The sequence below is a fragment of the Micrasema longulum genome, unplaced genomic scaffold, assembly GCF_059751315.1.
Source record: "Micrasema longulum isolate JH-2025_06_02 unplaced genomic scaffold, ASM5975131v1 h1tg001007l, whole genome shotgun sequence".
NCBI classification, from domain to species: Eukaryota; Metazoa; Arthropoda; class Insecta; order Trichoptera; family Brachycentridae; genus Micrasema; species Micrasema longulum.
This window is the reverse complement of record NW_028278195.1, coordinates 104,745-131,532: the sequence shown is the minus strand read 5'-3', so window position 1 is coordinate 131,532 and position 26,788 is coordinate 104,745. Positions and strand designations below refer to the sequence as shown.

The 26,788-nt window shown below is 34.8% G+C and overlaps 2 protein-coding genes and 2 long non-coding RNA genes across 5 annotated transcripts in view; 3 read left to right on the top strand and 1 right to left on the bottom strand.

The window, feature by feature from the left end:
* LOC148277612 (uncharacterized) overlaps positions 1-6,771 on the top strand; it is a 38,187-nt gene extending 31,416 nt beyond the window's left edge. For both annotated transcript variants that reach the window (XM_088232660.1, XM_088232661.1), the window contains 5 exons: positions 256-404; positions 1,416-1,573; positions 3,342-3,543; positions 5,276-5,714; positions 6,302-6,771. In XM_088232660.1, coding sequence (XP_088088786.1) covers positions 256-404; positions 1,416-1,573; positions 3,342-3,543; positions 5,276-5,714; positions 6,302-6,495 — 1,142 coding nt within the window. In that variant the 3' untranslated portion in view covers positions 6,496-6,771. The remainder of the gene's footprint in view (positions 1-255; positions 405-1,415; positions 1,574-3,341; positions 3,544-5,275; positions 5,715-6,301) is intronic.
* A 3,973-nt stretch (positions 6,772-10,744) lies between these two features.
* Positions 10,745-13,846, bottom strand: LOC148277611 (protein BCCIP homolog). Its single transcript, XM_088232650.1, has 5 exons — positions 13,665-13,846; positions 13,443-13,569; positions 13,190-13,320; positions 12,393-12,663; positions 10,745-11,005 (listed from the first exon to the last, which is right to left on the bottom strand). Exons 1-5 carry the CDS (start codon positions 13,785-13,787, stop codon positions 10,770-10,772), a joined length of 888 nt encoding a protein of 295 aa, XP_088088776.1. The 5' UTR covers positions 13,788-13,846; the 3' UTR covers positions 10,745-10,769.
* Positions 13,847-15,043: 1,197 nt separating this feature from the next.
* Positions 15,044-17,047, top strand: LOC148277610 (uncharacterized). Its single transcript, XR_015823410.1, has 2 exons — positions 15,044-16,422; positions 16,503-17,047. It is a non-coding gene; the product is annotated as an uncharacterized LOC148277610 (long non-coding RNA).
* Positions 17,048-21,677: 4,630 nt separating this feature from the next.
* Positions 21,678-25,627, top strand: LOC148277609 (uncharacterized). Its single transcript, XR_015823411.1, has 2 exons — positions 21,678-21,799; positions 25,445-25,627. It is a non-coding gene; the product is annotated as an uncharacterized LOC148277609 (long non-coding RNA).
* Positions 25,628-26,788: the final 1,161 nt, after the last annotated feature.

Below are 26,788 nucleotides of genomic sequence, written 5' to 3'. Positions count from 1 at the left end.
TTTTTAAACATTTTTTAGAAACTTCTTTTTTATAATTAAATGCTCTAGTTTTTAGTACACATAAGAAAACATTTTTTATATTTAATATCCCGGTGCTCTGAAATTATTCATTGAAAAATCACTCCTTTAAGAAACATCCATAAATAAAATTTGATTACACATAATTTTTCTTTCATGTTACTTCTGCAATTTATTTTTTTTTAAACGCAATATGTCATTTGGTATGGTATTAATAAAATCGTAATTGCTTCTCAGCATCGGAGTCCAGCGGTGGAGAGGAACTAGAAGGCCTCCGGGAAACTGTGGCAGAACTGAGCGGAGAAGTGGCTCGCCTTCAGACCGAGATCAGCTCTGTGAAACTGCAGGAGTTTGAGGCTACTGAACTCAACGTCAACCTCACACAAGTAGGTTTTGGAAAAAATATCACTAAATCTCGTTATGTGGTTATGAGGCGGTAGAATTACAAGGTTTTATTTTTAATGAGGGTGATATTGACGACAATGAGTTACATGTTATCCTTCTCTGTTGCAATAAAATAGTATCGAATGAAAGAACATCGGTACCTCCGAGAATAATCCGGTCGGAATCGTACATTTCGTCACCATCATCAGTTCTCTTCTCGCACCTAGTGGTGCATGGGGCGCTCCATCGGCAAACCAAATGCAGCGTATTTCAAACATCCGTCGCACGAAGGTAAGGTGATCAGTCTTACGCTTCAGGTGCCAGTCCAGGAACAATGAAGTAATGTGTTCAAACAACCGGTAAAATCAATATTCCGTAGCTTGGATCAAGGGCCAATATCAGATTTTATATTTTTCTTGCCACCATTTTGTAGAGGGTCGATGTCAGTTTGAAAACTAGCATGTTTAACTACTTTATTTATTTATTTATTATGGAAATCACAGTCTTTTAAACAAAATCGAGGTGCAAGAAAACAATTAAAAAAGTAAGACCAATTACAGATTTCACATTAATTTATTATGAATACATAAAGAGAGCGGAAAAAAATTCTAAAAAAATTAATATTATAAAAATTAAATAAAAAGAAAGGGAGAAGACATGGTACACTTCCAACTCTACCTTCCCCCCCCTCTCTGCTTCCATGAACATTTATATTTATTACTAAAAAATTCATAAGATACACAGGTTGTAGATGTATGTAAAAGTTAAAAGTTAAGCGGGAGATCAATTTAAAATGTCTTTAACAGATCTGATAAAACTATAGTATTTACAGTGTAATATGTCGATGTCACTAAAACTGTCATTATAGGTAGTCTGCATTCTTCTAAGAGTGCTATTCTTCATATAATCAGTCTGTAAGCTCGGAATGTCGAAGAGTACAGAATGACGAGTTAGAATAGAATAGAGAGTAAGAAATCCCTTATACGTTCTTTACAATTGGCAATATTTCCCAGGAGTTAGAGCAGGAGCGAGAGAGCCGCCAAGAGCAGGAGGAGAGGCTAAAGGAAGCCTTGGAGGAAGCAGAAAGGCACAAGAGGCTAGCCCGTCACCTCGCATCTGAAGCTTCCACCTTCAGGGACCAACTGGAACAGTGCAAGAACCAGGCCAATGTGTAAGTACACTACGGAGCAATGTCTAAATAGGTGCATAGATTTTCACACTCACTGTTATCAATATGTATCATCTTTGTTGGGTGATTCCGTGTAGGTCGAATTTGATCTAACGTTTCTGCTACTGTTTATTTAAAAAAATTGTTTGTGTAATAGTGGTTTGAAAAAGAATTGACGAACACAAAAGATCATGTATAATGTCTGTTGAGGAGTGGGCGTGGTATGAACTAGCTCGTCCTAGGAAGAGGAAAATTTGTAAGTGGACTGTATTGTTAGGAAGAAAGGTTGCGCAACTCCACTAACCTGCTGATGATGAGGCGTGATGAGTGCTGGAACCTGGATGGTGAAGCTGACACAGGGGAGCCACATGGACGGTGGTCTTAAAGGGCGCAGGCACAGCTCGCTTGAGGAAAGATTAGTTGAGCACTTCACTTGTTTGATGTTAGATTCGTACTGATAATATAATGTTTTTTCCGGCACTCACACGTTATTGTTACATGGAGGCCGCTAGGAAAGGGGATGGCCGGGTAGGTAGGTATAGATTAGGTTGAGAATTGGTCCAAACAATGTCTATAGTGGAATGCTTCATCGGAACGGGTAATTTTTTCACTTTTGAACCAGACATTCTGCATAAACTCAGAAACTACAATATCCAAAAAATAAAAGACGAAATTAAAATACACAAACAACTAAATAACATAAATAAAGACAACGGGCTTAAATCAAACTCAACATGGTTCCAGGAAATACACGTGACAAGCAACAAAATGACATTGAATATAAATAATGCCGACTGTGACACGGTACAAACTACTAATAGATAAACGCATAACTTTTTCAACACAAAGTTTACAATCAAAATTGCTCCAGCAACGGTAGCCAAGACGTCGGATCGAATCTAACCTATATGGGATCTCCCATAAAATATGATACATATTAGTTTATGTCTCAAAAAAACCACCAAACAGATAAAAACATGTAATGGTTTTCTTCTTCTTGCGGTGCCTTATCAGGTCCCCCCGACGTTGGAGATCACTACAGCAAAATCATCTCGGTCCTGCGCTACTCTTATATTCCGCAGCCAGAACAACTGCTTATTGGATGTGCTCGCCATAGTGATTCCTAGGAAAAGATGGCCAGAGTGGTTTCCTGTTGCCTTCTCTGGTGGATTTTTCTGTTACCTTCTCTTAGCTGGTTGGTTCTGCTTTAGAGGCGCCAGAAACTCAGCTTTCATCCTCTCGTTATCTGCTGTGATCACACCCTTATGAGTGTAATCCTGTTGCCCAGAGTTCGCAACGCGGACGCTAACGAGTTGGACTAGTCAGTGTGTTGCAGGTGGGATGCAACTGGGTGTTCGTAGCATTTTACAGAATCACGGTTCAAACCCCAGTTATACCCGAATAATGGTTTTGACGGACTATAAATCAGGGTTCCAAGCAATAGCTGATTGGACTTCGTTGAATCAGTTTGTAATAGACATTCATACCGCTATACGAAAATTTAACTAATTTAAACTGACTACTGCGGAATCCAAGGCAATGATAAAACAGATTAAAAGGCTCAGGAAAATACCCCCAAGCTCTTGATTTTGCGAATTCCCTGTTGCTTTAGCTAGATCAAAAAAACTTTTAGAAAATAAGTGCTAGCACATAAAAACGTATTTTAAACACTGTTGGTAATACATTTCTCTTAGCTCTAAAGGTTAAGTTTCCTGGAATAAAAGCAAAGTAGCATTAATTTCCAATGCTCATTATATATCTCTCTCTCCAGGATCCTATGCGAGGCAGAGTCTGCCAAGAAAGAGCGCGACGTCCTTGTGCATCGTTCCTCCGTGTACCTGGAGGCTCCGAGCGAGGAGTCGGGAGCCGCCCAGCTACTGGCGCAGGCCTCGCTGCTGCAGGAGCTGGAGACTCTCCGTGCGGAGCTGGAGAGGGAGAGGCTCTCCCACGCCAAGGAGATGGACGACTTACACGTTAGTATGAACAACCATTACTGTTGAGGAGTGTACGAAGTGTGCAGAAATACTTCATTCCGGAGGAGAAAAATTTAGAGCGTGGACTGTATTTGAAGGGAAGGTCACGGAACTCCACTAAACTGATGATTTTTTAAAGCGTAATGTGGTGCTGGAACCTTACTGGTGAAGCTGGCACTGCCCAGTTGTGGATGTTTGTGGGAGCCTCTTAACTTGGGTACTAGCGATCTAATGTTTTGAAGCAGTCTTCAGTCACCACATTATCATCGCCATTCACTGATTTAGACATTTCACAAGCTTCTTTAGCACTTTTTTATAACTTAGAAAAAATTATTACGTTAACCCGTTGCTTGAAATCCCTGATGCACAACAGACACTCTCTCACTCTTCCAGTTCTGGAAGCCGACTGACAAATCACAACTTGTTTCAACTTGACACTGACTATCTCAATGAATCAAGCTATCAGACTTATTACTTTAAATGGATGTAGCTTTTGCTCATTCACCATATTGTCACCCTTGTAAAACTCGTGCGTCCACGAATGGTCAAAAATGAAATATCGGCATTTTCTGTTAGGACTTCAAAGTGCCTATCTCGTGTACTACTTTTTGTCTGTGTTTTTCTTCCTTCAAAATAGCATTCAAAAGGTTTTTGAACTTGTTGACCGAAATGAAATGGACAACTAGGCTTGGCAATTCATTCCAGTCTGAAACTACCCTGCTGGAAATGAAGTTTTTCTTAGGATTGAGGTGGAATTGGGGACGATAGAGTTTCCAGTTATGACTCCGTAAATTTGTATCGGGATTTAATTGATACATCTCTGCATGATATATGTGTGTAAAACTTGTATATTGGAACATAGGTTCCATTATTTTTTTTAAATGTATCGAAAAAAACTTCCCTACTGAAGTAAAAACTAGTGATTTATTTATTCATATTTTTTTCCATTATAAACTACGATTAATAATAAAAATATTGTGACCTCACTGGGGTCCCGTGCCGAGGACACTTAAAAATATACTTTTTTTAAAAACATTTTTACATGTGAGAATAAACAAAGAAGACTTAATGAACAGAGATAATTAACAAAATGTTCAGACAGTTATAAACACTACGTATTTATATTTATAATTAATTTACGTACATCTATATTATTTAAATTACAAAACGCACAATGAAAGAACAAAAACATAACATAAGCTATACTTTTGTGGAGCAGTTGATTCAATATTGGTTTGGGCGAATGAGACAATCCATTTTACTTCTACCTAGCTCCACTATCCATTTTTTAATAGCCTTTTGGAACATTTTCCCATTTCTTATTGTTTTTACAGTGGTCAGGCTATGAAAATTATTTGTTATTTTGGGAACAAGATAAAGTCATTGTTTTTATCAAGTTTAAGGGAGAGATATAAGAAAAATACTTAATAGTCATTAGCACATTAAATTGATTGGCACGGAAGAAATGATATTGAATTATCGATCAATAAGTTACATATCAGTATGGTTTATAAGTTTATTCATTCAATAATTATAATGGTTTTTGGGAAGTTTCACTACTTGCTCTTTATTTTTTTCATGAAAATGTATTTTTAATTGAAAAATTATTTTTGATAAATATTTGCGGGTTAGATTCTTTTCCTAGAGACTAAACACTACTACACAAAATAAACATACAAAAAGCGATAGTTTCGTTTACAATAGTTTGTATAATTTCTCTTTTCTCGTGCAGGAAAAACTCATTGATCGCGAGACGGAAAATGAGATTTTCATTCTGCAAGAAAAGCTCAATCTCGCCGAAGACGACATCAAGAAGGCCAACGAGAGGGCCGAAAAGGCGGAAGAAAAGTTGGAGGAATTAAGAGGAAGAAATCTCAACAACCGCCGGTCCGTACTGAGCCGTGTGTCCATGTACGAAGACATCCAGAAAATCGGCTTCACCGAAGAGAAGATTGCGCAAGTGAACCAGGAAAAGTTGTCGAGCGGCGATTCGTTTGTTTCCCCGCCGCCCCCTCCGCCGCCCATACCCCCCCCGCCACCGCCGCCGCCGTTCCTGCCGGCCAACGGGAAGCCGGATAGCGCGAAGAAGACTAATAGTTCCGCGATAGCCGATATGGCTAATCTCCTGGGATTGAAGCAGGCTTCAACCGAAAAGAAACGACCGTCGGGAGGTATGTTTTTTAAATTACCATTTAACCCTAGGCTATGGCCTTATGAGCATCATCTAAAAAATATGTCATCAACTGCAACATTCATCTCATAGTTGAAACACATTTTAAAAAGTAAAATATTATTAATAAAAAATCAACAGTGGGTCTTTCTAGCAATGATTTTTTTTGTCAATAAACAAGTTACTCTTATAAAATTTTCAATTTCATAAATTGCTTTTTTAATTTAATTTATCTCTGCTACTTTCACTGCCCCTTTCACTCTGAGTTTGGCAAATTATATGGTCATCAGTACAGTCTTAACTTAAAATTAACAATTAAAATAATTGATGAAATATGGATCTTTAAACATAGGCAGAATGGTGAATGTTACAGTGTGTAAAGTGGCCACTTAAAACAGCCAATGACAGGTCATAAGCCCTGTAAATGCATTGATGTCCATATTAACTTCTCTATAATGTTCTCTATCCTTGTTGTTATGTTAAATGTCATTAATGCTCCGAAAAATCATTGCCGTTTTCGATTTTTTGTTTTTTCACAATTTTTTCCTATTATTAGATATAACTCTTAATTGAACTTTGTCTCCGCAGGTGCTATAGACGAGATTATCAACCAGATAAAGGGCGGGCGCTTCCATCTCAAATCTACGGAGCAGAAGAGTGCCCCCAAGAAGCCCCGGGAGGAGCCGGCGGCTCTCAAGGAGATGCTCAACATCCTCGGAACACTCCGTCGCAGGCCCAAGTCCAGCAAGGAGTCTAAGGACACAACCGACAAAGGGAAATGACGAAAGTAGAAGCGTCACCTCCGCCACCAAACTATCGCTAAATTGTTCTTCATCAACCCTACATATGATTATGCACATCCACATGTGTGGTCTGGTAACATGACAAATTATCATATAATAATAAAACCCTCTAAATGACTAAATTTCAGAATACAAGTCAAAAATGCAATTATGTCATTTTTTAGGTTTACCAACTGATAAAATCCTCCGAGGATTAGTTTCAATGTTAGCGTGTATAAAAACCCATTAAAAGACAATTAAATTGAGATGATGCTTCAAGAACGATCTTTTGAAATTATGTTCCGAAAAATGAGCCTTGTCACATTGCCGTGCAAAACGCGTATTAGAGTAAAAAAGACTAACTCTCTATGCCAGTTTACTGTGAATTCAAAGCTGTATGTCGCGTCTTTTTACTGACTACAAGTTAGGTTCCGGAACTTAAGTTGGATGGAACACGAGACAGGTACTTAGTGCCCCATCTAGTGTATACATATATATTTCAATGTTAAAAGATTTACTATTTTTAAATGTTTTCTACCATTAATTCCAGGAAGGTAAAGTGATTAGTCTTACGCTTTAGGTGCCAGTCCAAGAACGATGAAATATTGCGATGTGGAACCATTTTCATAACCAATACTTCACATCCACCCTGCTAGGAATCGAACCTAGGACCACCGGGGTGCCACTCAATATACCCACTCCTTTCTACTCTACTCCCGACTGCTTTCCGAGAAAGGAGTGAGGAGTAATTATTTCCAACTGTCCAAACCAGTAGTCCGGCCCTCCGAAGTCTTAGGCTCGGAAGGCGAGAATTAATTTACGGGGACCCATCACAATAGACCTACACAGGTCGAAGTGACGTCAAGGTCTTGTTTGGCACTGACCTCCATTCGTAAGAATAGAAGTTACCTACGTATGTTAAAAAAAAATCACTTAAATATTTTTGAAGAATTAAATCTGTTATTTTTGGAAAATAATAAACTTCTAAAATATTATAAAATTAATATTACTAGCTATTTTTATAAATATAAGAGTTAAAATAAATGTCTGTCACTAGAATTTAAAAATATATTACTTATGCATCATGAATAAATTATTGCTCATATTTGATATATTATTATGATACTGCATAGTATAAATTACATATTATTTTTGTATTGCAATATTATATACTTACAGAGCCGGTATAGAGTTGACCATATTATGGTCTATGTGTTTTTAAAATTTGTTAAACAGAACTTTATTATTAAAATGCTAAATCGGTTCTAGCAAATTTTGAGATTATACAAAAATACAATGTAAGCCATTTCCTCATAGAGAGAGGATGGACCGCCGTACACGTCTATTCTGACATACATTCCTAGTTTCTTCCACATTCATACATGCCCTTTGGTTGTGTCCGCTTTTGACTTGACCTCTCAAGTGACACAACAAATACTCGCTCGCTGATACTGTTTGATTTAAAAAATATATATATTCCTGCTTTGAAGCATTGATACAGGTTTATTACACAGTCAAAAAATACTCAATTGATTTAATCCTCCGTATCGTGTCCAAAATATTGCATAATGGTGTTCTCTCTCGCGCCAATCGTTAGCAAAAAATTATATTACCATTAGATTATAAAATATTTTGTACAGCTTGTGTAAAGTTATGTGCACGTCATGCAATGTGTTATGGAAATATACAAATATTTATATGACTACTTAATAAGTTTATAAGCTTAAGTTTGTACTCAATAATTTTTGAAGTTAGGATAATGTTAAAAATTACTCTTCTCGGCTTTTCTAGTCTTGTGATATTTTCAATTTAAGTTTTTTTTTTTAAACATTTGCTTATTGTTACCGTTAAGTTAAATATTTACGTTTTTTTTTGCTATTCAAAATTTACCATTAATTAAATTTGTTATAGAATAAATATTATCATAAGTTATCGCACCTATTGGTGAAAAGGGCACTGTGCTTGTAAACCAAATACGGCGTATCTCGATCATCTTTTACACGAAGGTAAAGTGATCAGTCTTACGCTTCAGGTGTCAATCCGAGGAGAATGAAATATTGGAGTGTAACGCAAAGTTCATCCGAGGACAGGACAGTGGATTAAGACATGGTCCTAAATATAGACGGACAGACTATCTCCGCAGGACACCACTCGCAGTCCTGTGCGGTCGGGGCTGTTCACGGAGCTGGGGCAGGACAGTATTGTCCTTGTGTGAATTCTGCTTAAAACCAGCATTTCATGTTAACTTTGCAAGGAATCAAATCCAGGGCCTCAGGCATGGCAGGGGATTGCGCCAACCACTAAATTATAGGTGGACTCATCTCTAGTGGCCGACGGTAAAAAAAAAACAGTTTTGGCCAAAACTTCGGCTCAGACGAAACCTGCGGTCGGGATGTGTCGGATTATGTTCGGCTGTGCTCGGGTGCATCTTATGCCTTGTGACCTGTAATTTGTTTCGGCTTTAAATAATAATAAACAAATTTACTCATTAAATTTATGCCTAGATGTTATTAAAAATGCCTAATTTTGGGTGTTTTGAGTATGGTTCGGTTTCGGTTAGTCACTACATATATCCGCTCAATTTATTATTTCCCGAGCAGTCGAAGGCCCTCGTCCAGGGTTCCGGTTCTATGAACTCTGTTTTTCATCCGCCCCGCCACAAAAAAATAATTATAAAGGGTCATAATTTAAGGGTAATTTTGTACTCTTATCCATTGCGAAAATATAGTTATCGTCGTATGTATATTTATAATAATTATTAAATATTTATTTGAATTTTACATTCCTTTTAACAAGAAAATGCATTTTAAACTCAAAACTTACATTATTAAAGGAAAATTATTTTAACATTTATTCATGTATTCCCGTGAATGTTTTTATTCAATTCTGTGTATATTTCTCACAGGGTTTACGAATCATCCGAACGTTTGCATTTATAACCCTAATTGTTTTCAAATCGGGTTTTAAATTATGTTTTAATAATATAACTAAATAATATAAATAGCATTTTAAGAATATTTACCACTAAGTGCCATGTTAATTACAATGATTGGTTTGCGGTCAGTTTTAGCAAGTTACTTATAATTTTTAATGCAAATTTGTGAAACTAGTTAAATATTTACCACATATTTTTTAAGAAACTCTCTATTGTCATGACGTATGTATAGTACGAATATTTAAGTATTTTTATAATAAATGTTACATGAATACAAAAGCTGTATTTTTTCTGTGATTCAACTTGGTTGAAACAATTCAGCTGTTGTCCCAAATTTCATTACATTATCATCCCTTGTAAAAGGATCAACATCATTCTCCTTTCCCCACCCAAAAAGTTCGAATGATTTTTCACAAAAACACCACCGTAAAATTGACATTGATTACAATATTTGAGTTTGTCCAAATTTTCGTAGACAAAAGACTGGATTTCACCCCCTCGGGAGTCATTAAGATAAACAAATTACAACAGGGATGGAGAATACCTTAAATAAGGGAATATGGAAGTCTAAGCATTTACAGGGCTTATGACCTGTCGTTGGCTGGCTTAAACCAGCCATTGGCAGGTCATAAGCCCTGTAAATGCCTAGACTTCCATATTCCCTTATTTAAGGTATTATCCATCCCTGTTGCAATTTGTGACATTGGTTAAATGTAAAATTGGCCATAAACAGATAAATAAATAAATGTTTCAGTTTACAACGCCATAATCTTGAAGCAGAATGCGGGAAAGATGGGATCTTTTTAACAGATATCCACACTGTAGTTAAAAGTAGTTATCACGCGCCATTGTTCTTGAACTTTGCAACAATGGTGATTGGACTCATAAAGGTAATAAACCAAAATCAGTGATCGAACATCCCATTTCCAAGACAAACAAAAACCATTTTTTCCGAGTACCTTAGCCTTGTACATGAAAAATGTGCGAACCTGACAATATTTTGTAAATTAGTTTGGCTAGTCTTCAAAATCTAAACACAAATAAACAAAACAAGCCATCGCGCCGTTTCAGGTAGGCAGAGAGGATAGAATGCCATCTGTCTTCGCATACAGACCTCACTTTTACAATCATAAATCTTTTCACGCATGCGCGCCGTTCATTCCAACTTATCACATGTCCCTCTTCGAGTATTTATTGGCTTTAGTCATGCCATGTCTTTCTTTATAATTTCAGATATTTAAAAAAAAGATTGCTAATATTTAAAATGCTCCCTGTGAACAAAAAAAACAAGACTATACGATGGAATGAAAGATATTTTCTATACAAAATATTTATTAGATTAAGAGAGGAAAGTCTTGATTGCTTCCAATATACTGTCCAGTTTATTTCCCTCAATGATTAGCACCTTTCTGCACGGAAGCAACTCCTTGTCTTCCTCGAGCCAGTTTCCCGTTAGTCCTGAATCCTTTTCAGTGGCCACCGTAAACTCAAAACTGTCGATTGCTTCTTTGGATATTACTTCTTCTTCTGGGTTGGAATACATCACGAGAGGTTCATTATTTTTGTTATTTTTTGCTAAAAAACAAACAAACATTAAAAAACAATAATAATAAATTGATACAAAATTAATGGATCGAGTCAATACTACAGCAACATCATCATTGTAAGTTGTTTTATTTATTCAAAATTACACCCGTTTAAATATAACTGAACTTATTAAGGGTTTTTAGGTTGTGCTCGTGTCAAGCCATAATCATCATCATCGTTTCATAGGGCACTTCATTGGTACACCAATCGCAGCGTATCTTGATCATTTTTGTTACATGAAGGTAAGGTGATCAGTCTTAGGCTTCAGGTACCAGTCTATGGACTGTGAAATATTCTAGTGTAAAAACACCCTTTTAAATAATATTTCATGTCAACCATTTCGGGAATCGAACCTGAGACCTCTTGCATGGTAGGCAAACGCGCTGACCATTACACCACGAGGCCGAAATAAGCCATAATAATTAACAATAAAAAATGCATAGTAAAATTAATTTAATTCAATTATAATGACATGTGATACAATAGAATAACAATCCAGAAAAACAAGGTATAAATAAAAAAATTCCAAAGAAGACAATGTAAAAAAAAATCAGATATAAATATTAAAATACAAATTGTACAGACTTAGATTAATATATAATCAATAATTATACAAAACAATAATATAATTAAAACCAATAGAAAAAAAGAAAAAAAAAAACATAGATATGATAATTATTATTATTGTTTTAAGTAAATCAAACACTTTTTTTTTATATCGTCGTGATATCATATTAAGGACACTTAAGTGTATTTTTGTATACTCAGTATGCATAAACAAAATAAATACATAAAACCGTATAAATATATTTTTTAAAGATTTCACATCTATTTTTTTAATTCTTTTAAATCCATCTTATTCTTGATAAACCATAATAGTACTCCATGAACATGAACAAGTCAGGTGTTTTTCTTTAAAAAGAATACTCAAATACCGGATTTCCCGATTATAAGACGTACCCTTATTTTTAGACTAAAAAAAATTATAATATCTTAATTTTTTTGTTATAAACAGACGAAGTCATACAATCCAAAAAAAAAATATTTATGTACTACCATCATCAGAGTTCTTGTCGGTGACGGATTTTATCCCTCTATCACTTTTAAATATGTCATCGTCTGCATCTACCCACAAAATGTCATCCTCTGTGCGCCATCAAGAGCATTAGCGATGCAGCATTTCTTGAAAGAATATTACTGTCTACAGGATTTTCATCCATGCAAATGACAATTCTGAAGTATTCGATGCCATTACATTTTTTATCTTACCAGAAGATGTCAACGGGTTGTCAGTCCACCAACAGGAAATAAGACGCCAACGATTATAAAAAAAATAATACAATTTATAATAGAAAATACGTATAAAAATACTCACAAGTGGGATCGGCTTTGTACATTTTACAAATCATGAGGAAGTAATCGAAGGTGTAGTTGTCTCCCTTGGTCTTGGCCTTGTCCAGTTCGTGCTGCAGGGACTGGAACAGCGGCAGGCTGATCTGCGGCGGGATGTTGACAAGGCGCTCGTTGAGCAGCAGCGCGCTGCGCGCGCCCAGCACGCGCTCCACCCTCGCGCGCGTCCCCGGCTCGGCGTGCCGCTCGGCCAGCTCGGACAGGAGGCTGCGCACTTGCTGCACCGATTCGCATTCCTGGATGCAAACAACGGTGTGTGATTATTAGAATAAGATTCTAGTTCTGTGGTAATGAATTTTTTGAAGCAATCTACGAATCGATCTAATTTTTAGTTCTTCATAAGACCAGATTTACTTGTCAGCCAGGCCGTGTGTCATTGATTGAAAATAGTGATAGTCAGAGGAAACAAAGTCTGGAGGGTAGGACTTTGCGTTTCTTAACCACTTTGGCAACTAAAGGTCGAGCATTATCATGCTGCAAAAACACTTTATCATGACTCTCATTGTATTGCGGCCGTTTGTCTTTCAATGCTCGGCTCAAACGCATTAATTTCATTCGATAACGATCGCCTGTGATTGTTTCACTCGATTTTAACAGCTTTGCTACACTACACGAGCTGGTCCCACCAATTTTTGCTACTAAGAAAGATAAATCCAAATATTGTTTCTAGATTAACAGGTGCTAACCAGTGATTCATTTATTTCTTCTCTAGTAAGACGAAATGAGGTTAATATTATGAAATAAATTTAATATTTTATTTACCAGTCTGTGTTTTAACGAAACAACAGTTGTGATTCCGAATACGTCATTAGCGTCATTGTACTCCTCATCTTCGTCATCTTCCGCCATATCCACATCGCTCTGTTTTATAACACTGCCGACATTGCTCTGTCCTGCAAAATTACAATAAACTTAGGTACAGAAAACGCCGTGACATATATTACGCTTTTATTAATGCAACACTGTAATTAAATGCGGTCGAAACCGCATGACAATCTCCGTACTAACTACTAACCTATGATTATGTTAGAAAGTTCTGACAGATTAACATGTGCTTTTAAAAACAACTGCTGTAGAAGTGCCTTTATGCCGTGGAAGTCGGAATCCTGTGGGTTTCTGCCTTCGAAATCAACTTGGATCTCCTAAAACATCATCAAACATAAAAATCATCCCTATTATACTGGGTTATTAGCAAAAATACCAATGAGGTTAAGATATAATGACAGAAATGTCTCACCTCGTTTCCCGTGTAAATATCGGGATTACTTTCATTATCCGATTCCGAACTTTCGCTGCTGGCCTCGTCTTGGTTTTTCATGGGACTGTCGCCATAAGCGCGTTTTTTTAAAGGGTTCGACATATTTATTTCGTTTGCCGGCACGGCGCGGTAAATAATCCCTTCTCGACAATTTCGAAGATGTCTTTTTGACAGTAAATCCTTTGCCAGTTGCCACTCAAAAAAAGTTGCTATACTAAAAAAATAATCTTATTCCAAAAGTAGTGACGCAAGGCGCGACCTAAACGAATAAAAATATTTATAAATGGCGAGAGAAAAAAAATAACTAAGAGAATTCAGATCTATCCGGGCTACCCTCATCCCCAATTAGTTCGGACAATCGAGGTTCCACTGTAAATACTTTTCTTTGTATTGAAAAAATGTTTAGCAACTGGGATTTTTAAAAATATAATATGCCTCCACTCATTTGCAAGTGATTTTGTTAGTAGCCAGGATTAATGTATAAAAGTGCCCAACTGATTTTGACTTACAATCTACATGGACCTGCTTCTGGCCAAAGGTTCAAAGAAAGAATACCAATTTAAAGAATCAGGTTGTGGTCCAGTGGCTAGTGTTGCGGAGCATAGGTCCGAGGTTTGAATCCCACTCTATCCCAACTTTGTTTACATTTTCTAATAGTGAGTTATTCAAAAATCATTAAAAATGGAATGCAATTTTTTTTAAGTACAAATTTGTTAGAGAAACACTTCAAAAGTGTTTTCCCTCTCTGTTGCAACACATTTGGATCCGAGTCACTCCCTAAGGAGGAAATCCAACCTGTCTGCAAACATTTGGACATACTCAAAACATTGTTGAAACAAAATTCATTCAACTTTATATTCGGTACCAACTCAAGCTTCGAGTAATCAATAAATACCTATTCTATGAAAGTTTTTTTTTTTCTCTTTAAAGGAATGCCCCGCCCCTCTAAGCATTAATTTTAGAGGCTTGTCAACGGGTGGGAAGGAGAGGATATGGAAGGAAGTTACGAAAATACACCACAACACCCAGACCAGTTGAGAAAAAAACCTTCTTGGATTTTTTTACTTCCAACTGGCGGGAACCGAACCTGCGACGCCATGGCCTGCCAGTTTGCCATCTAACCAATTGCGCCACAGCGCCTGTCTGTTTTTGAATTTGTTACTCCACGTTACTTGGACTAATTCTGTTACTCAATATTCATGATAAGAAAAAATACATATATTTAATGAACACAATATACGATCAATCAGTCTTGTAAATGTTGACTTCCATATTCCCTTCTCAAAAATGGTTTCCCTCTCTGTTGTAATAAATTTCAATATACAATATTCTATGTTTTAAGTTATGAATAAAAGAGGTTTTTTAAACCACATTTCTTTATTTTCAATTCTGTAAAAAAAAAACAAGGGGTGACATTAGTAGTATATTACATTAGTAAAAGAGTAAAAATTAATGATTCAACGGCAAAAAGTTGTTTATTTGATTTTTCACAACTTGGTTTGCCGAAATTAGTACAAAATAAAATAAACTCATTACCAAAGACACATTTCACTTTTTGATATAATGAAAAGGTCAATAATCATTAAATTTAATGTTTATGTTAACACAGCTTCAATAACAAAAATTGAATATCATTTGACTGTTTGTCTCTGAATTTTATATAAAAGCAAAAGACAATTGTAAAATATTCAATTCCTATTTTTAATTTAGAAAAAACTTGTGTAAGAGTTTTATTTACTTTTTACAATACTTCCAAGTTGCATAACAATTTTGATTTTGGCCAATAGGTAATCATTTTCATGATGCAAACAAGTCAAAACATATCAATTGAGTGTCCTTCAGTAATGAGTTGTACGTAATACAAAAAAAACACAAACACATAAAATTAAATATAAAAGAGAGTACAAAATATTTTATTAATTTGTTAATTTTGGGGACATTTTGCATCCCTCCCATTTGAGCCATTGGGATCGATTATATATTCAAATTAATACACAATTTTAAACAGTTGAACTTGACATAACTTTATTTACCACATTCAGTGAATCCCGATTTACTAGTGTCCTTTGCATAGTTAGAAGATCTTAATATTATGTCGACGGCCATAAGAAGACGAGTGGAAAAAGGTGAGGAATTTTACCACCAAATGAGAAATTTTAGCGCAATCAATTTAAGATTTAATTCTGAAATCATTCTTCATACCAAATAGAAGCGCGCATAAAAAAAATGGCACTGGATGACAATATTTTATACTTTAGCAGATGTTTCTCTCAGTTAATTATATATTTATTAGAGCCATTTCGCGAGATAATTACTACAGCTGGGTAACTTCAGAATCGGCATTCTTTGTGAGTTACCCACTAAAAACACATTTTTTTATCTGCCTCCATGAATGCTACTGACAGACAAGTCATGTATTCAAATCATCATAATATGAGATACGAATATGTGTTTTTAGCGGTTAAGTCGAAAATACCGATTTTGAAGTTACCTAATTGAACGTAGTTATGCAGAAAGCAGCCAGCCATTGAAAAGTGAAACTGAGATAATAGCACTTCTGTGGAAAGTGACAATCAAATCTACGCAAGAGTTGGCATGTTTTTTACTTTGGCAAAAGATAAATAATGCATGCATTCCTTCTTTTATAATACAAATAAGAATTTAATTATGTTTATGACCAGATTTAATGATTTTAATGACAGCCAGATCTGATATTGAATGAAACCTTAGACAAACTGTGAATGTATGAGGTGACATTCATTTTCATGACATTATGAAATTTTTCAAAGGTGATTATTATAGTTTTTTGTATGAAAGCGGTCTGGTTGTTTTAGGTAGAACATAGAACTGACCTTCCTGAATTCGATAACACCAATCTCATTTTCTTAAAATTGTGGACTGAACTACATTCAATTGCAGTAATACCTCACGATATGACATTAAAAAACATAAATCTTTTATTGGAAATATTTCTTCTAAAACAATAATACACTTTGCTTTAAATTTCCATGTCAGGGATAACAATACCGAAAGCTGCCAGACTGATAATTTATATTATTTACAAATTAAAGAGTTCATCGGTCCGGCTGCTGCCGTGACAGTCTGTTGACTGTTCCCTTCCTAACTATTTCCGCGCATCTTCTTAAGATGGTCGACTACGATCTAAGATTTAAGAAATTCAAGTCATTTTAATCAAGATCAGCCGCATCACTTTCTATTTTTATAAATATAACTCTTTGGTAATGCAAGCATGTATTAATATTTGACGACACAAGCTATCATATTGTGTATAAAAATAAATTACGAGACATTTTGTCATTCTTATTTTCATCTTTACTCGAGGAAGAATATTTATTTTTGTAAAGTGGTGCATTTCTTGAGGTATACCTAAAATCTAATTGTAAATTTTTAAAATTAATAGTTAGTCAAATTATAGTTAAGGAATGGAGATACAAACAAAGGATAATTATCTATTCTATACTTATAGTAGATATCCATCTAGTACAATAAATATAAAGACATAGAAGGGCACACGCCAAAAACGGGCCCATCTTTAGAGGAGAGCGAAAATAAGAATAAAAACATTTGTAATCAGCTCATTTTTGTCAAGTATATGTGCCCTTTTATGCGATTTCACATACAATTAGCCTGTTTACAATTTAAGAGGCAATTTTCTGAATTTGTTAGCATTAAAAGTACCATCCCATAGTTCTTATTTGATAGAAAAAATGCCATTAATATCTCAAAATCGAAAAATAATACAAATGTCATGTGCTCTTCATTTCTCTAGCCCAAAACAACAGTGAGATATCTCTGTAGAACACATTTTGAGATAATCGGACTTCGAGGTGTGCAAAGGGTCTGACTGAATTAAATTATTTGGAGTAGATTACGAAGACTATATTTCACATGGGTTAACCATCTAATTTCAATATTTTATTATTTTAAAACATTAATTTATTTAATTTATTAACATATCTGCAAGTCTACCTATCTCAAAATCAGAAATTTCGGATTTATCTCACTGTTGCTTCGGGCTAGCGATATGTAAACACTATAAAAGGTAAATTGAGAAGAAAAAAAATGTAACTTGTGATATATTTTTAAATTTCAATCCTACAATACAATAACGATGTATCGGACAGACAAATTCAATACTGTCCGTTACATTTAGTTTTTCTATGTGATTGGATTATACAACATTTCTATTTGTTAATAATCTTCACAATGATTTTGATTAAGTTATCAATAAAACTCTTTGATTAAGTTTTACTTTGACCAAAGAACGCTGTCATTGAATGGCATCTTCAGGACTGGTCCCTTCCTGCTTAATAAAAGATTTTTTATTGATAATTTTACTGAAATCATTAACAACCGAGATTTATCAAGAAATATTTACAAAAAACATAAATATCAATAATCTGTATGTTTATTTAGATGGATGTCTACTCCTGACATAATAATATTAACAACATGTGGATAAAATTACACAACAATAATATTACATTTGTAACAAGCATTTGTACAAGTTATAAAAACTGTAAGATTGTAAAATAGTCTTCCACAATGTACATGAAAATAGCAATTTTTAAACATTTTTGTGAACACACCGGGAGACCCCTGGATTGATATAAATTATTAAAAAGATTTTTGGATTCAACCTTAAAATTTGATGCATTTCTGGATCGCGAGAACGCAGGATGTGGAGAATTTTGCAGTTTGGAAAATTCTACTAAAATATGATTAATAAATAGATAAATAAAAATGCACATTTTCATTTATATAATTAAAATGAAATTCCAAGAAACGTCTATACATAACCTGACAAGTTCATATTGGCAAACGGCTAGTACTTATTGCCTCCACTGTTTTGCCAATAATTAATTGGACTATTACCTCGATCTATGAATCAATAACAAAATGATACAATTAATTAATTTGTAAAAAGATATGTACGCATTTAAAATGTATAAGATTTAAGAACATACTGTCTATGTTAGTTCAAAACCGCGGATGAACCATTTGTCAAAATGTTAAGGAGGCACAAAGAACCTTGCGATATCATAAAAAATAAATACATTTAAACGCAGTTTATTTTGTGTTGTTGATTTACATTAGAAAATAAATTTTTACTGCCATATGCGTCTATACGGAGGTAATTGTGACAATTAAAATGGCAGTTACGTATGGCGTATTCGATGTATTTTCTTTAGGCAAATCGAGTACGTCTCATCCGCTGTATTGGATTTAGGGACATACGTGGTATAGCTTTGCTTCTTTGGTAGGGAGGATTCATTGAAACAAATGCAAGCAGTCTATTAGTCAGTTTTGAAATTCAAATGTACCAATCAATGTGGCTTGTCCCATTCAAATGAAAATGCCAAAAATTATATTTTGAGTTATTTGGCTCATACGCGTGGTATTAAACTTACATGGACGATATTGTCAATTATTTATATGCCTCAACAAAGCAGAAAGTAATATTAATTTAATGATTTTAAGCCAAGTAATCTTAAATAATAATTCAATATCAACAATTATATATATTGACAATAGTAAAAAATTAACTATGTTAAAATCAAGTTTGATTTTACTCAAGTATTATTTAAAAATAAACCTAATAAAATGAATTTGCGTGAAATATCCACACATTATCTTTCTTAAAAATAATTCAACTATTCAAATCCAAAAAAGCATTCAGAAAAAAAAACTTATCTAAAAATCAGTTAATTTTAATTGTATTATCTGGAAATAACAATATTGAGTTTTATTTAAAAATTCTGCGAAGAAGCATTGTGAATAATATAGATTTAGTAAAGAGGATTAATGAAAAAATGTATAGAAGAGTGAAAACTTTGGAATTGCAATATGTACGTAGCTATATATTTTACGTATTATAAATATGTATTTATGAATAATCTGTATATGTATAGAATCTAATTAAAGGTTTTAATTTACTTATTAATTAATGATTATTTTAATTATTGTAATTTTTTAATTAATATTGAACAGGGTAATAGCTTGCGAAATAGAACCAGAACCCTGCATGAGTCTTTAGTGTAGTGGTTGGCATCTTCGCCTACCATTCTCGAGGTCCTGGGTTTGATTCCTGGCAGGGTTAAGTACCCGAGTTGTTTAAACTGGAGTAGCACCGAGACGTAGGACCTACCACCTTAACTTTGTGTAAAAAATGATCGAAATACGCGGCATTTGATTTACCAATGCAGAGCCCAATGCACAATGATGATTTATCGAGTTAATAGGTCATTTGGAATGTTTTAGAAATATTAGCATTTCATTCTGCACTTCGGCATTATCTGAGTAGTGAAGATATTTTAAACTTAAATTGTCACCTTTATATCAAATATGAAGTTTTATTGAGAAAATTTATATTTAAAAATTAACTATTTGGTTTCATCGCGCGCTGTCACCGTATTCAACATTTCAAATAATACGCGATGAATTTGTATGTAGTGGTTTTAATATTAATTTGAATGGAATAATAATAAATTGAGTGCGTCAAAGCAGATTATAGATACTTTGTATACTTATTGTCCGTGAGGTTATTCTGATAATACAATAGATAAACCAATATTTTGATTGGGTATCATAAAAAAATATAGAGGATCATTTATACAGAGCCGTTTTTTTATAAAATATTACCGCATGGAGTCGAATACACATTCAGATCACTATTTAATATCAAACATTTGTATTTTTAAAAGTACAATGGATAATTCCTCTCTAAACATGAGCATCTAGCTCCATTAGAGGTAGCAACATCATATAAACATGTTTGTGTAAATATTATATACATAATGTATAAAATGTAATATTTTTTGGGATGAAATAAATATGAAAAAAAAATTGTTTAAAATTTAACACATTTAAAATGTAACTTTAATATCGTCATCGTTTCTCCACTCCCCGGTTACTATAAACACACGGGGTTCAATAAAAAAATACACAGAATATTAGAATTTAAATATGTAATTGCAAGAGCCTATTTTTTATTACTTAGATTGGTACACATATTTATAATTAATCTGTAGATTCTCGGCCATTTAGACACGTAGTTTGTTTTTGACAGACAAACTAGTTATCGGCAAATTTTCAAGGTTATTCCGGGACTCTGTGGCAAAAATCAGACCGCATTGATACCCAGTCACCGCATTCGCTGGACTTGGCTCCCTGAGACTTTTACCTGTTCACAAAGATGAAGATGACTATGGAAGGACGATGTTTCGCAACCATAGAGGAGATAAAGACCGAATTGCTGACGCAACTGAAGGCGCATTTCAGAATTGGAAAAAACGCTAGCATTTTGAAGGGGACAAAAGTATTCATTATTAAAAAAATATATAAACCTTGTTTAAAAATATAAACCAACTCCGTCTATTTTTTTATCAAACTGTGTAATTTGCAAGGAGCTAACTAAATTTTTATTAGTTACGCTCAGTTTTAGTATCAATACATTGTTTTTAATAGTTAGCTTCCTATGATCTTAATCTCGTGTAAACGCTTCATATGCAACACAGCATTATTTGGCATTAATCATAAGTTCATTAGTTGCATTGGATTTTCACGGGTTGAATGGAATGAAGTGGCGACGCATAAAAATGACATTTAAACCTGTCTTTCCATTTATTTTTGGCAGTTTTGTGAACTGATCAGCTGGCATATAATCACTTTACTTTTTCGCCGACACATCCACAGATTAATGTGATCGCATCCCCTTCGAGGAGAAATGATGACGTTATAATTTATTTTTTAAATTATCATAAAAATCATTAAAGTTTGTTAACGAAAGTTCACTGTAATTTATTATAGAATCAGAGTGATACTTCAATCCACATATTCGGAATAACCAGAAACCAGCTTTATCAGTTTCGTGACATCTTCGAGCCAGTGTTGAAAGCCATGAAACTGGTCAGACATTATTCTTAATTTGTGCATTTAAGCAACACTTGTCGCTTATTTCTATAACAAAGTTAGATAAATAGTTGATTTATTTAAAAAACTACATTTTCTCATTCGTATAAACCTATGTAACTTTTTAATTAAAACATTATAATCAATTGTGCGATTTCATAAACAAAAACAATACAAAAAAGGTACGTTTAAAAATATTACAAAACACGGGATTATTTAAAATAAAATTTTAGTAACACATAATTAAGATTTTAACTAAACGAAACCATCAAGAAGACAAATTGATGTATTGATTGATTACAAAATGTTTTACATAGTATTATTTTGATATAAGATTAATTTGTTAGTAATAATATACAGTAAGTATTAGTTTTACCTATGTGTATATATTTTCTTTTAAAACTTACATCTATTGGAAGCTTAACTACATAGGCAATGACGAGAAACATTTACACTTTTATTATCTAATAAATTCATAGACACGAGTAAGGATTAATTTGTGAGGCCCATCATGATAAAAGCGGAAAAATCCGTTTCATTAACATCAAAAGAATAATGTAGCCTAAACAAAACTTTATCATAAACCTTAAAATGCGCATAAATTTTAAGATTTATTTCATCCGGTGGCTACCGAAGTTAAAAAAACAGCAAATTATTCCTTTTACTACTGGTGTTCCTGCAATACTGCAAAAACTCGTGTACTGTGTCACACTTCATGCCTTGATGCCCAAAATCCCCTGACCGTCAAACCAGGTCATCGAAAGGGTCGAGAGTTTCAAATACCTGGGAGTATATGTTACGGAAAATGGCAGCTTTCAAAAAGAACTGGGAGTGCGGCTAGGAATAGCAGGCGCCACATTCACCAGTATGAAGGCTGTCTGAAGATCGGATATTTACTCAGTGAAAACCAAATGCCGCCTATATAACACCTATTCTCCTCTACGGATGTGAATCGTGGCACCTCACTAAGACCCAAAACAGCAAAATTCTGAGTTTTGAGAATAGGTGTCTCGGAAGAATCTTGCGCGTGCGGTGGTTTGACTTTGTAAGGAATGACGCAGCAAACTCCGGCGACAACTGTCATCAAGCGGAGGCGATACGGTTGGCTCGGCCATGTGCTTGGGCATCAGGTTCTCGAAGTCCCGGACGTCCACTGCTGACTGTTCGTCGGCAGATCGTGTCAGAACTACGGAACGCGAACCTGACTTGCGAGGATGCACAGTAGCTGGCAGCCGACAGAGACGCTTGGAGGATCTTTGTGGACACTATAAGCTCCAACTAGGGAGCAGGCATGGAATGATGACGATGGTATTCCTAAATTCGTCACTAGGTCCTCTTACAGGGCACTGCAAATTGAATAAACTCATTGCAAGAATGAATCTCTCTGAAATTTCTAGATGTAGGTTATTTTTCGGCTTCGTGTAGTGGTCAGCGCGTTTACCTGCCATGCTAGAGGTCTCGGGTTCGATTGCCGACATGGTCGACATGAAATATTAATTAAAAGAGGTGTTTTTACACTAGAGTATTTCATAATCAACACAAATATATATTTAAAAAATATAAAAAGGTATGTATCATCTTGCCTTCATGTATATTACAAATGATTGCCGATACAGTGATTTCAGTACGAATGCAGTGACCTATGCACCATTAGCTGCAAATAGGGAATAATGATAATATTTGTCTTACAGCAGAAAAAAAAACAACTAAGATAGGCCCCAAGTCAGATTATAGCGATCAGCATCGAAGGGAAATGTTTATATTATATATAATTTTAAATAGAAGTCTATTAAAAACATGTTCTAAGATCTTCCAAAATTCCTATGGCTGGTTTAACCAACTAAAGTGCGATAAATGCTTTCCAAGGGTGGTACTCTGAATCTTCTTTACCCCCTAGAGAGTGATTCATTTGGGGATTTTTAATTTTTGCATGCGTTTACACTTTTCTTCATATTGGCCACCATCAGATAAATATGAACACGTGAAATCAAACGTGATGATTTTAATTTAGAACATTATTGCAACCGTAAGCGTTATCTAAAACACCGTTTTATATATCATTTGACGTTTCATCGTCAGTGTGGCCATTACATGAAGAAAAGTGTAGTCGCATTAAAAAAAAAATCCCCAAATTTATCACGCTCTAGGGGATAGAGAAGATTCAGAATACCACTCCAGGCCAAATTATTATGCAATCTATATAACCAATCATTGATGCGAATGTTAATGTCAGTATTGAAAGCAATTTGAACCTTATTGATGTGATTTTACACTGAATATGAATACATTTTGTTTCCGGTGACATCAACGCCCGCGCACGGAAAAAACCCGAATATGTGTGAGCCTGAAACAAAAAACAGCATTCGAACATCGTTACTATATTCGGCCAAAACCTGATTTTGCTTTAAAAATAAGTTTTAAATTTTTTATTTAAAACCTTCTTTTTCAACTTGGATTGTTGTTCTACGCATACATACTCCTTTCATGTACACTGTAATTCGGGTTCGATTTCCGGCAAGGTCGATGTCAAACATTTATAAAAATAAATAGTTTTTCGCTGTGATATTTCATACTCTCTGAAGCGTAAGACTGTTTATCTTACCTTCGTGCCAAAACAAATCATTGAGATATGCTGAAGTTGGTGTCAGCGATGCAGTGCCCTATGTAAATTAGGGGGTGATAAATACATAAACCTACTTATTAAAAAATGTAAAAGCCGACAGAGGGCTTTAAAAAATATTCAATAAAAATGTGGTATTTTCTGGGTTACTGATATGGGGAGCTACTATGCCAGTTGGAGGTGACAGCAGAAAACGCATTACTTTTCGATGTGTATTTATTACATGTTGAATAAAATACAGAATTCCATTATGAAGCAGGAGAGTAACGGCTGAATAAAACTGATCTAATCGACTACATTTCGTAACTGAATTTTACTGACTACTCACTGTTTATAGTAAGGGCATTTATAGTAACCACCCACTTTGTTCTCTTTTCTTCCGAGTGGGAAATCGAGGTCATCTTGTATTTCCCTGTCTGTCAGCAATTTAACATCTGTGCTAGGTAATCAATATTTTGATGTTTTTATCATTTTTTTACGTACAAGAAATGGACGATTCATCTTCTGCACTGTACTTAAGACGATAGTAAGTTGAGTGACAGCGGGAATCGGTTTCCGGTTGCGTCCCACAAAAATAATAAATTAAAAAAAACAGTATCACCCTCTAATTCACATCCAACGGTGCATTGAAAATTCAGCTCGTATCGATTGGGTTGACCATAAAATAAACATTTCAAAGCGAGCATAATAATTTGGCCGGAGCAGATCAGAATTAAAAATATATGAAGTATTTAAAAAAGTTTTTGCAACTGTTCTTGTATGGAAAATAAACAGCGAAATATTTTTTAACAAGCACCGATTGAAAGCAGCTAAATTTAGTCGCACACAAATCGACATGCAGAGTTTGTATGCCCGTTGTATAATTCAAAAAGCTATAAATATCAGTCTTACGCTAAAGTGTTGTTTTTTTTTTTTTAACATGTCGGTCGTATTAAACCATTTAAAAGTAGCAGATTATTAACACTTATTAATTAGAATTTTTTACACCTTGTAACATCAACAGAAGTATTTTAATTTTAACATATTGCTTACAACACAAACCACACTATGTTTGAATCCATAAATAAATACATCTGAACCTATTTTTACACGGTTTCCAAATAACGCGGTACAAGACTGAAATATTAATTTTTTAAACATTCTTTTAACAATGCGTAATAGTAATATTCACTTGTAAAATTTCCTACATGCTTCTTTTATTTATTAGGTGCAGAGAGCGCAAGAAAAGAGTGACAGCTTGCCCACCACATGCCGCACAGCGCATCTGAGGACTTAAGTCTCCTTGGTGATGCCTACGTGCAAGGAAAAAAAAAAATTTCCACATCCGCTCTTATGCGGAGCATATGGACATCGCTAGATGCCTTCGGGAGAATCTGTTGCTAACGAGTACTCTCGCCTCCTCCCACGTCAATCCCGCATTCCACCAAATTAAGCCGAAAGATCGCCATCGGCAAAGAGCCTTCCAAGACGGTGGGCGCCCACGGGTGTAAAGAAGAAGCAACTCGGGTTAAGGTTCTCCTGAGGCATGCGCAGCTAGGTCCACCGCCGCATCCTCAAGACACTAGTTATAGGAGGCTGCTGTGTCCGTTATTGGACTTCAATGTTAGTTATGAAATCAGACCGCCTTATATAATACTCGCCAAGCACTTACTTTTAAAACTCAGAAGTTTAATGATTTGATAAGGTGTCAAGATTCACACCCATATAAGTAAGTATTTCGTTTTGACCGAGTATAGACTATAGTTCCAGACAACACGCATCGTCTTAAAAGTTGCGCCAGCAATTCTTAGACAGGCTGCGAGCTGATAGAAAATGGAGCTAATGCGAGCTGGAGTAAAAAGTTGTTAGTTGCCAAACAAGAAAAGCTGCCCGAGGGAGCTCTCTGTAATCTGGTAGCCTCAGCATCGTGCTGAAAGAAGGTAATCCAGAAGTACACAATATGACTTCATTGAAAAAGAGGGAAGTGAATTCTTCGCTTACTGGGAATAAACTGATTGGAAATGATCCATTCGCCGAAATGATTACAAAACATTTTTAATGGTTTGAAATTAATACAGACCACCAGATCTGTACATCCGACAGGACCTATAACAGGGTCACGGATAGTAGTGAGAAGCTCCATTCAGTATTCATAGAGAGGGGGAAACGACAAGATGGCAGGACGCATTCAGAAAGAAAGGGCAATATTGAATTAACTATGTTACAATTTTTAAAAGTAATTGTTATATGTTATATTTTTTTTATAAAAATTAAGGTACAATAAATAGTATTTCAAAATGATTTTTGTACAAGGAAATCTATCCACATTGTTTTTATTTTGGTATTTGGTACTGTACTGTGTGGGGCGTATCCCCGGTGTAAAAAGAGGTTCTGGTGTACAAAGTATATAATATAATTTTTCCAAACAGCTGAATTTGAAGATTTGCACAAATATTATATTTTATTAACAATAGACAAATTCTGGACATTACCCTGATTTTTTGGGTTGCTGTGTCATTTGTCTGCAGCCTGAATATAAAACCCCAGTAAAAAAAAAACTTTGAATTAAAAG

Bases quoted from the DNA above. Each gene is read 5' to 3' on its own strand.
- LOC148277611 (XM_088232650.1), bottom strand. From the start codon at position 13,787: ATGTCGAACCCTTTAAAAAAACGCGCTTATGGCGACAGTCCCATGAAA. The intron at 13,570-13,664 runs GTGAGACATTTC...ATGATGTTTTAG, and splicing joins ATATTTACACGGGAAACGAG to GAGATCCAAGTTGATTTCGA. The intron at 11,006-12,392 runs GTGAGTATTTTT...TTTGTTTTTTAG, and splicing joins GTACAAAGCCGATCCCACTT to CAAAAAATAACAAAAATAAT.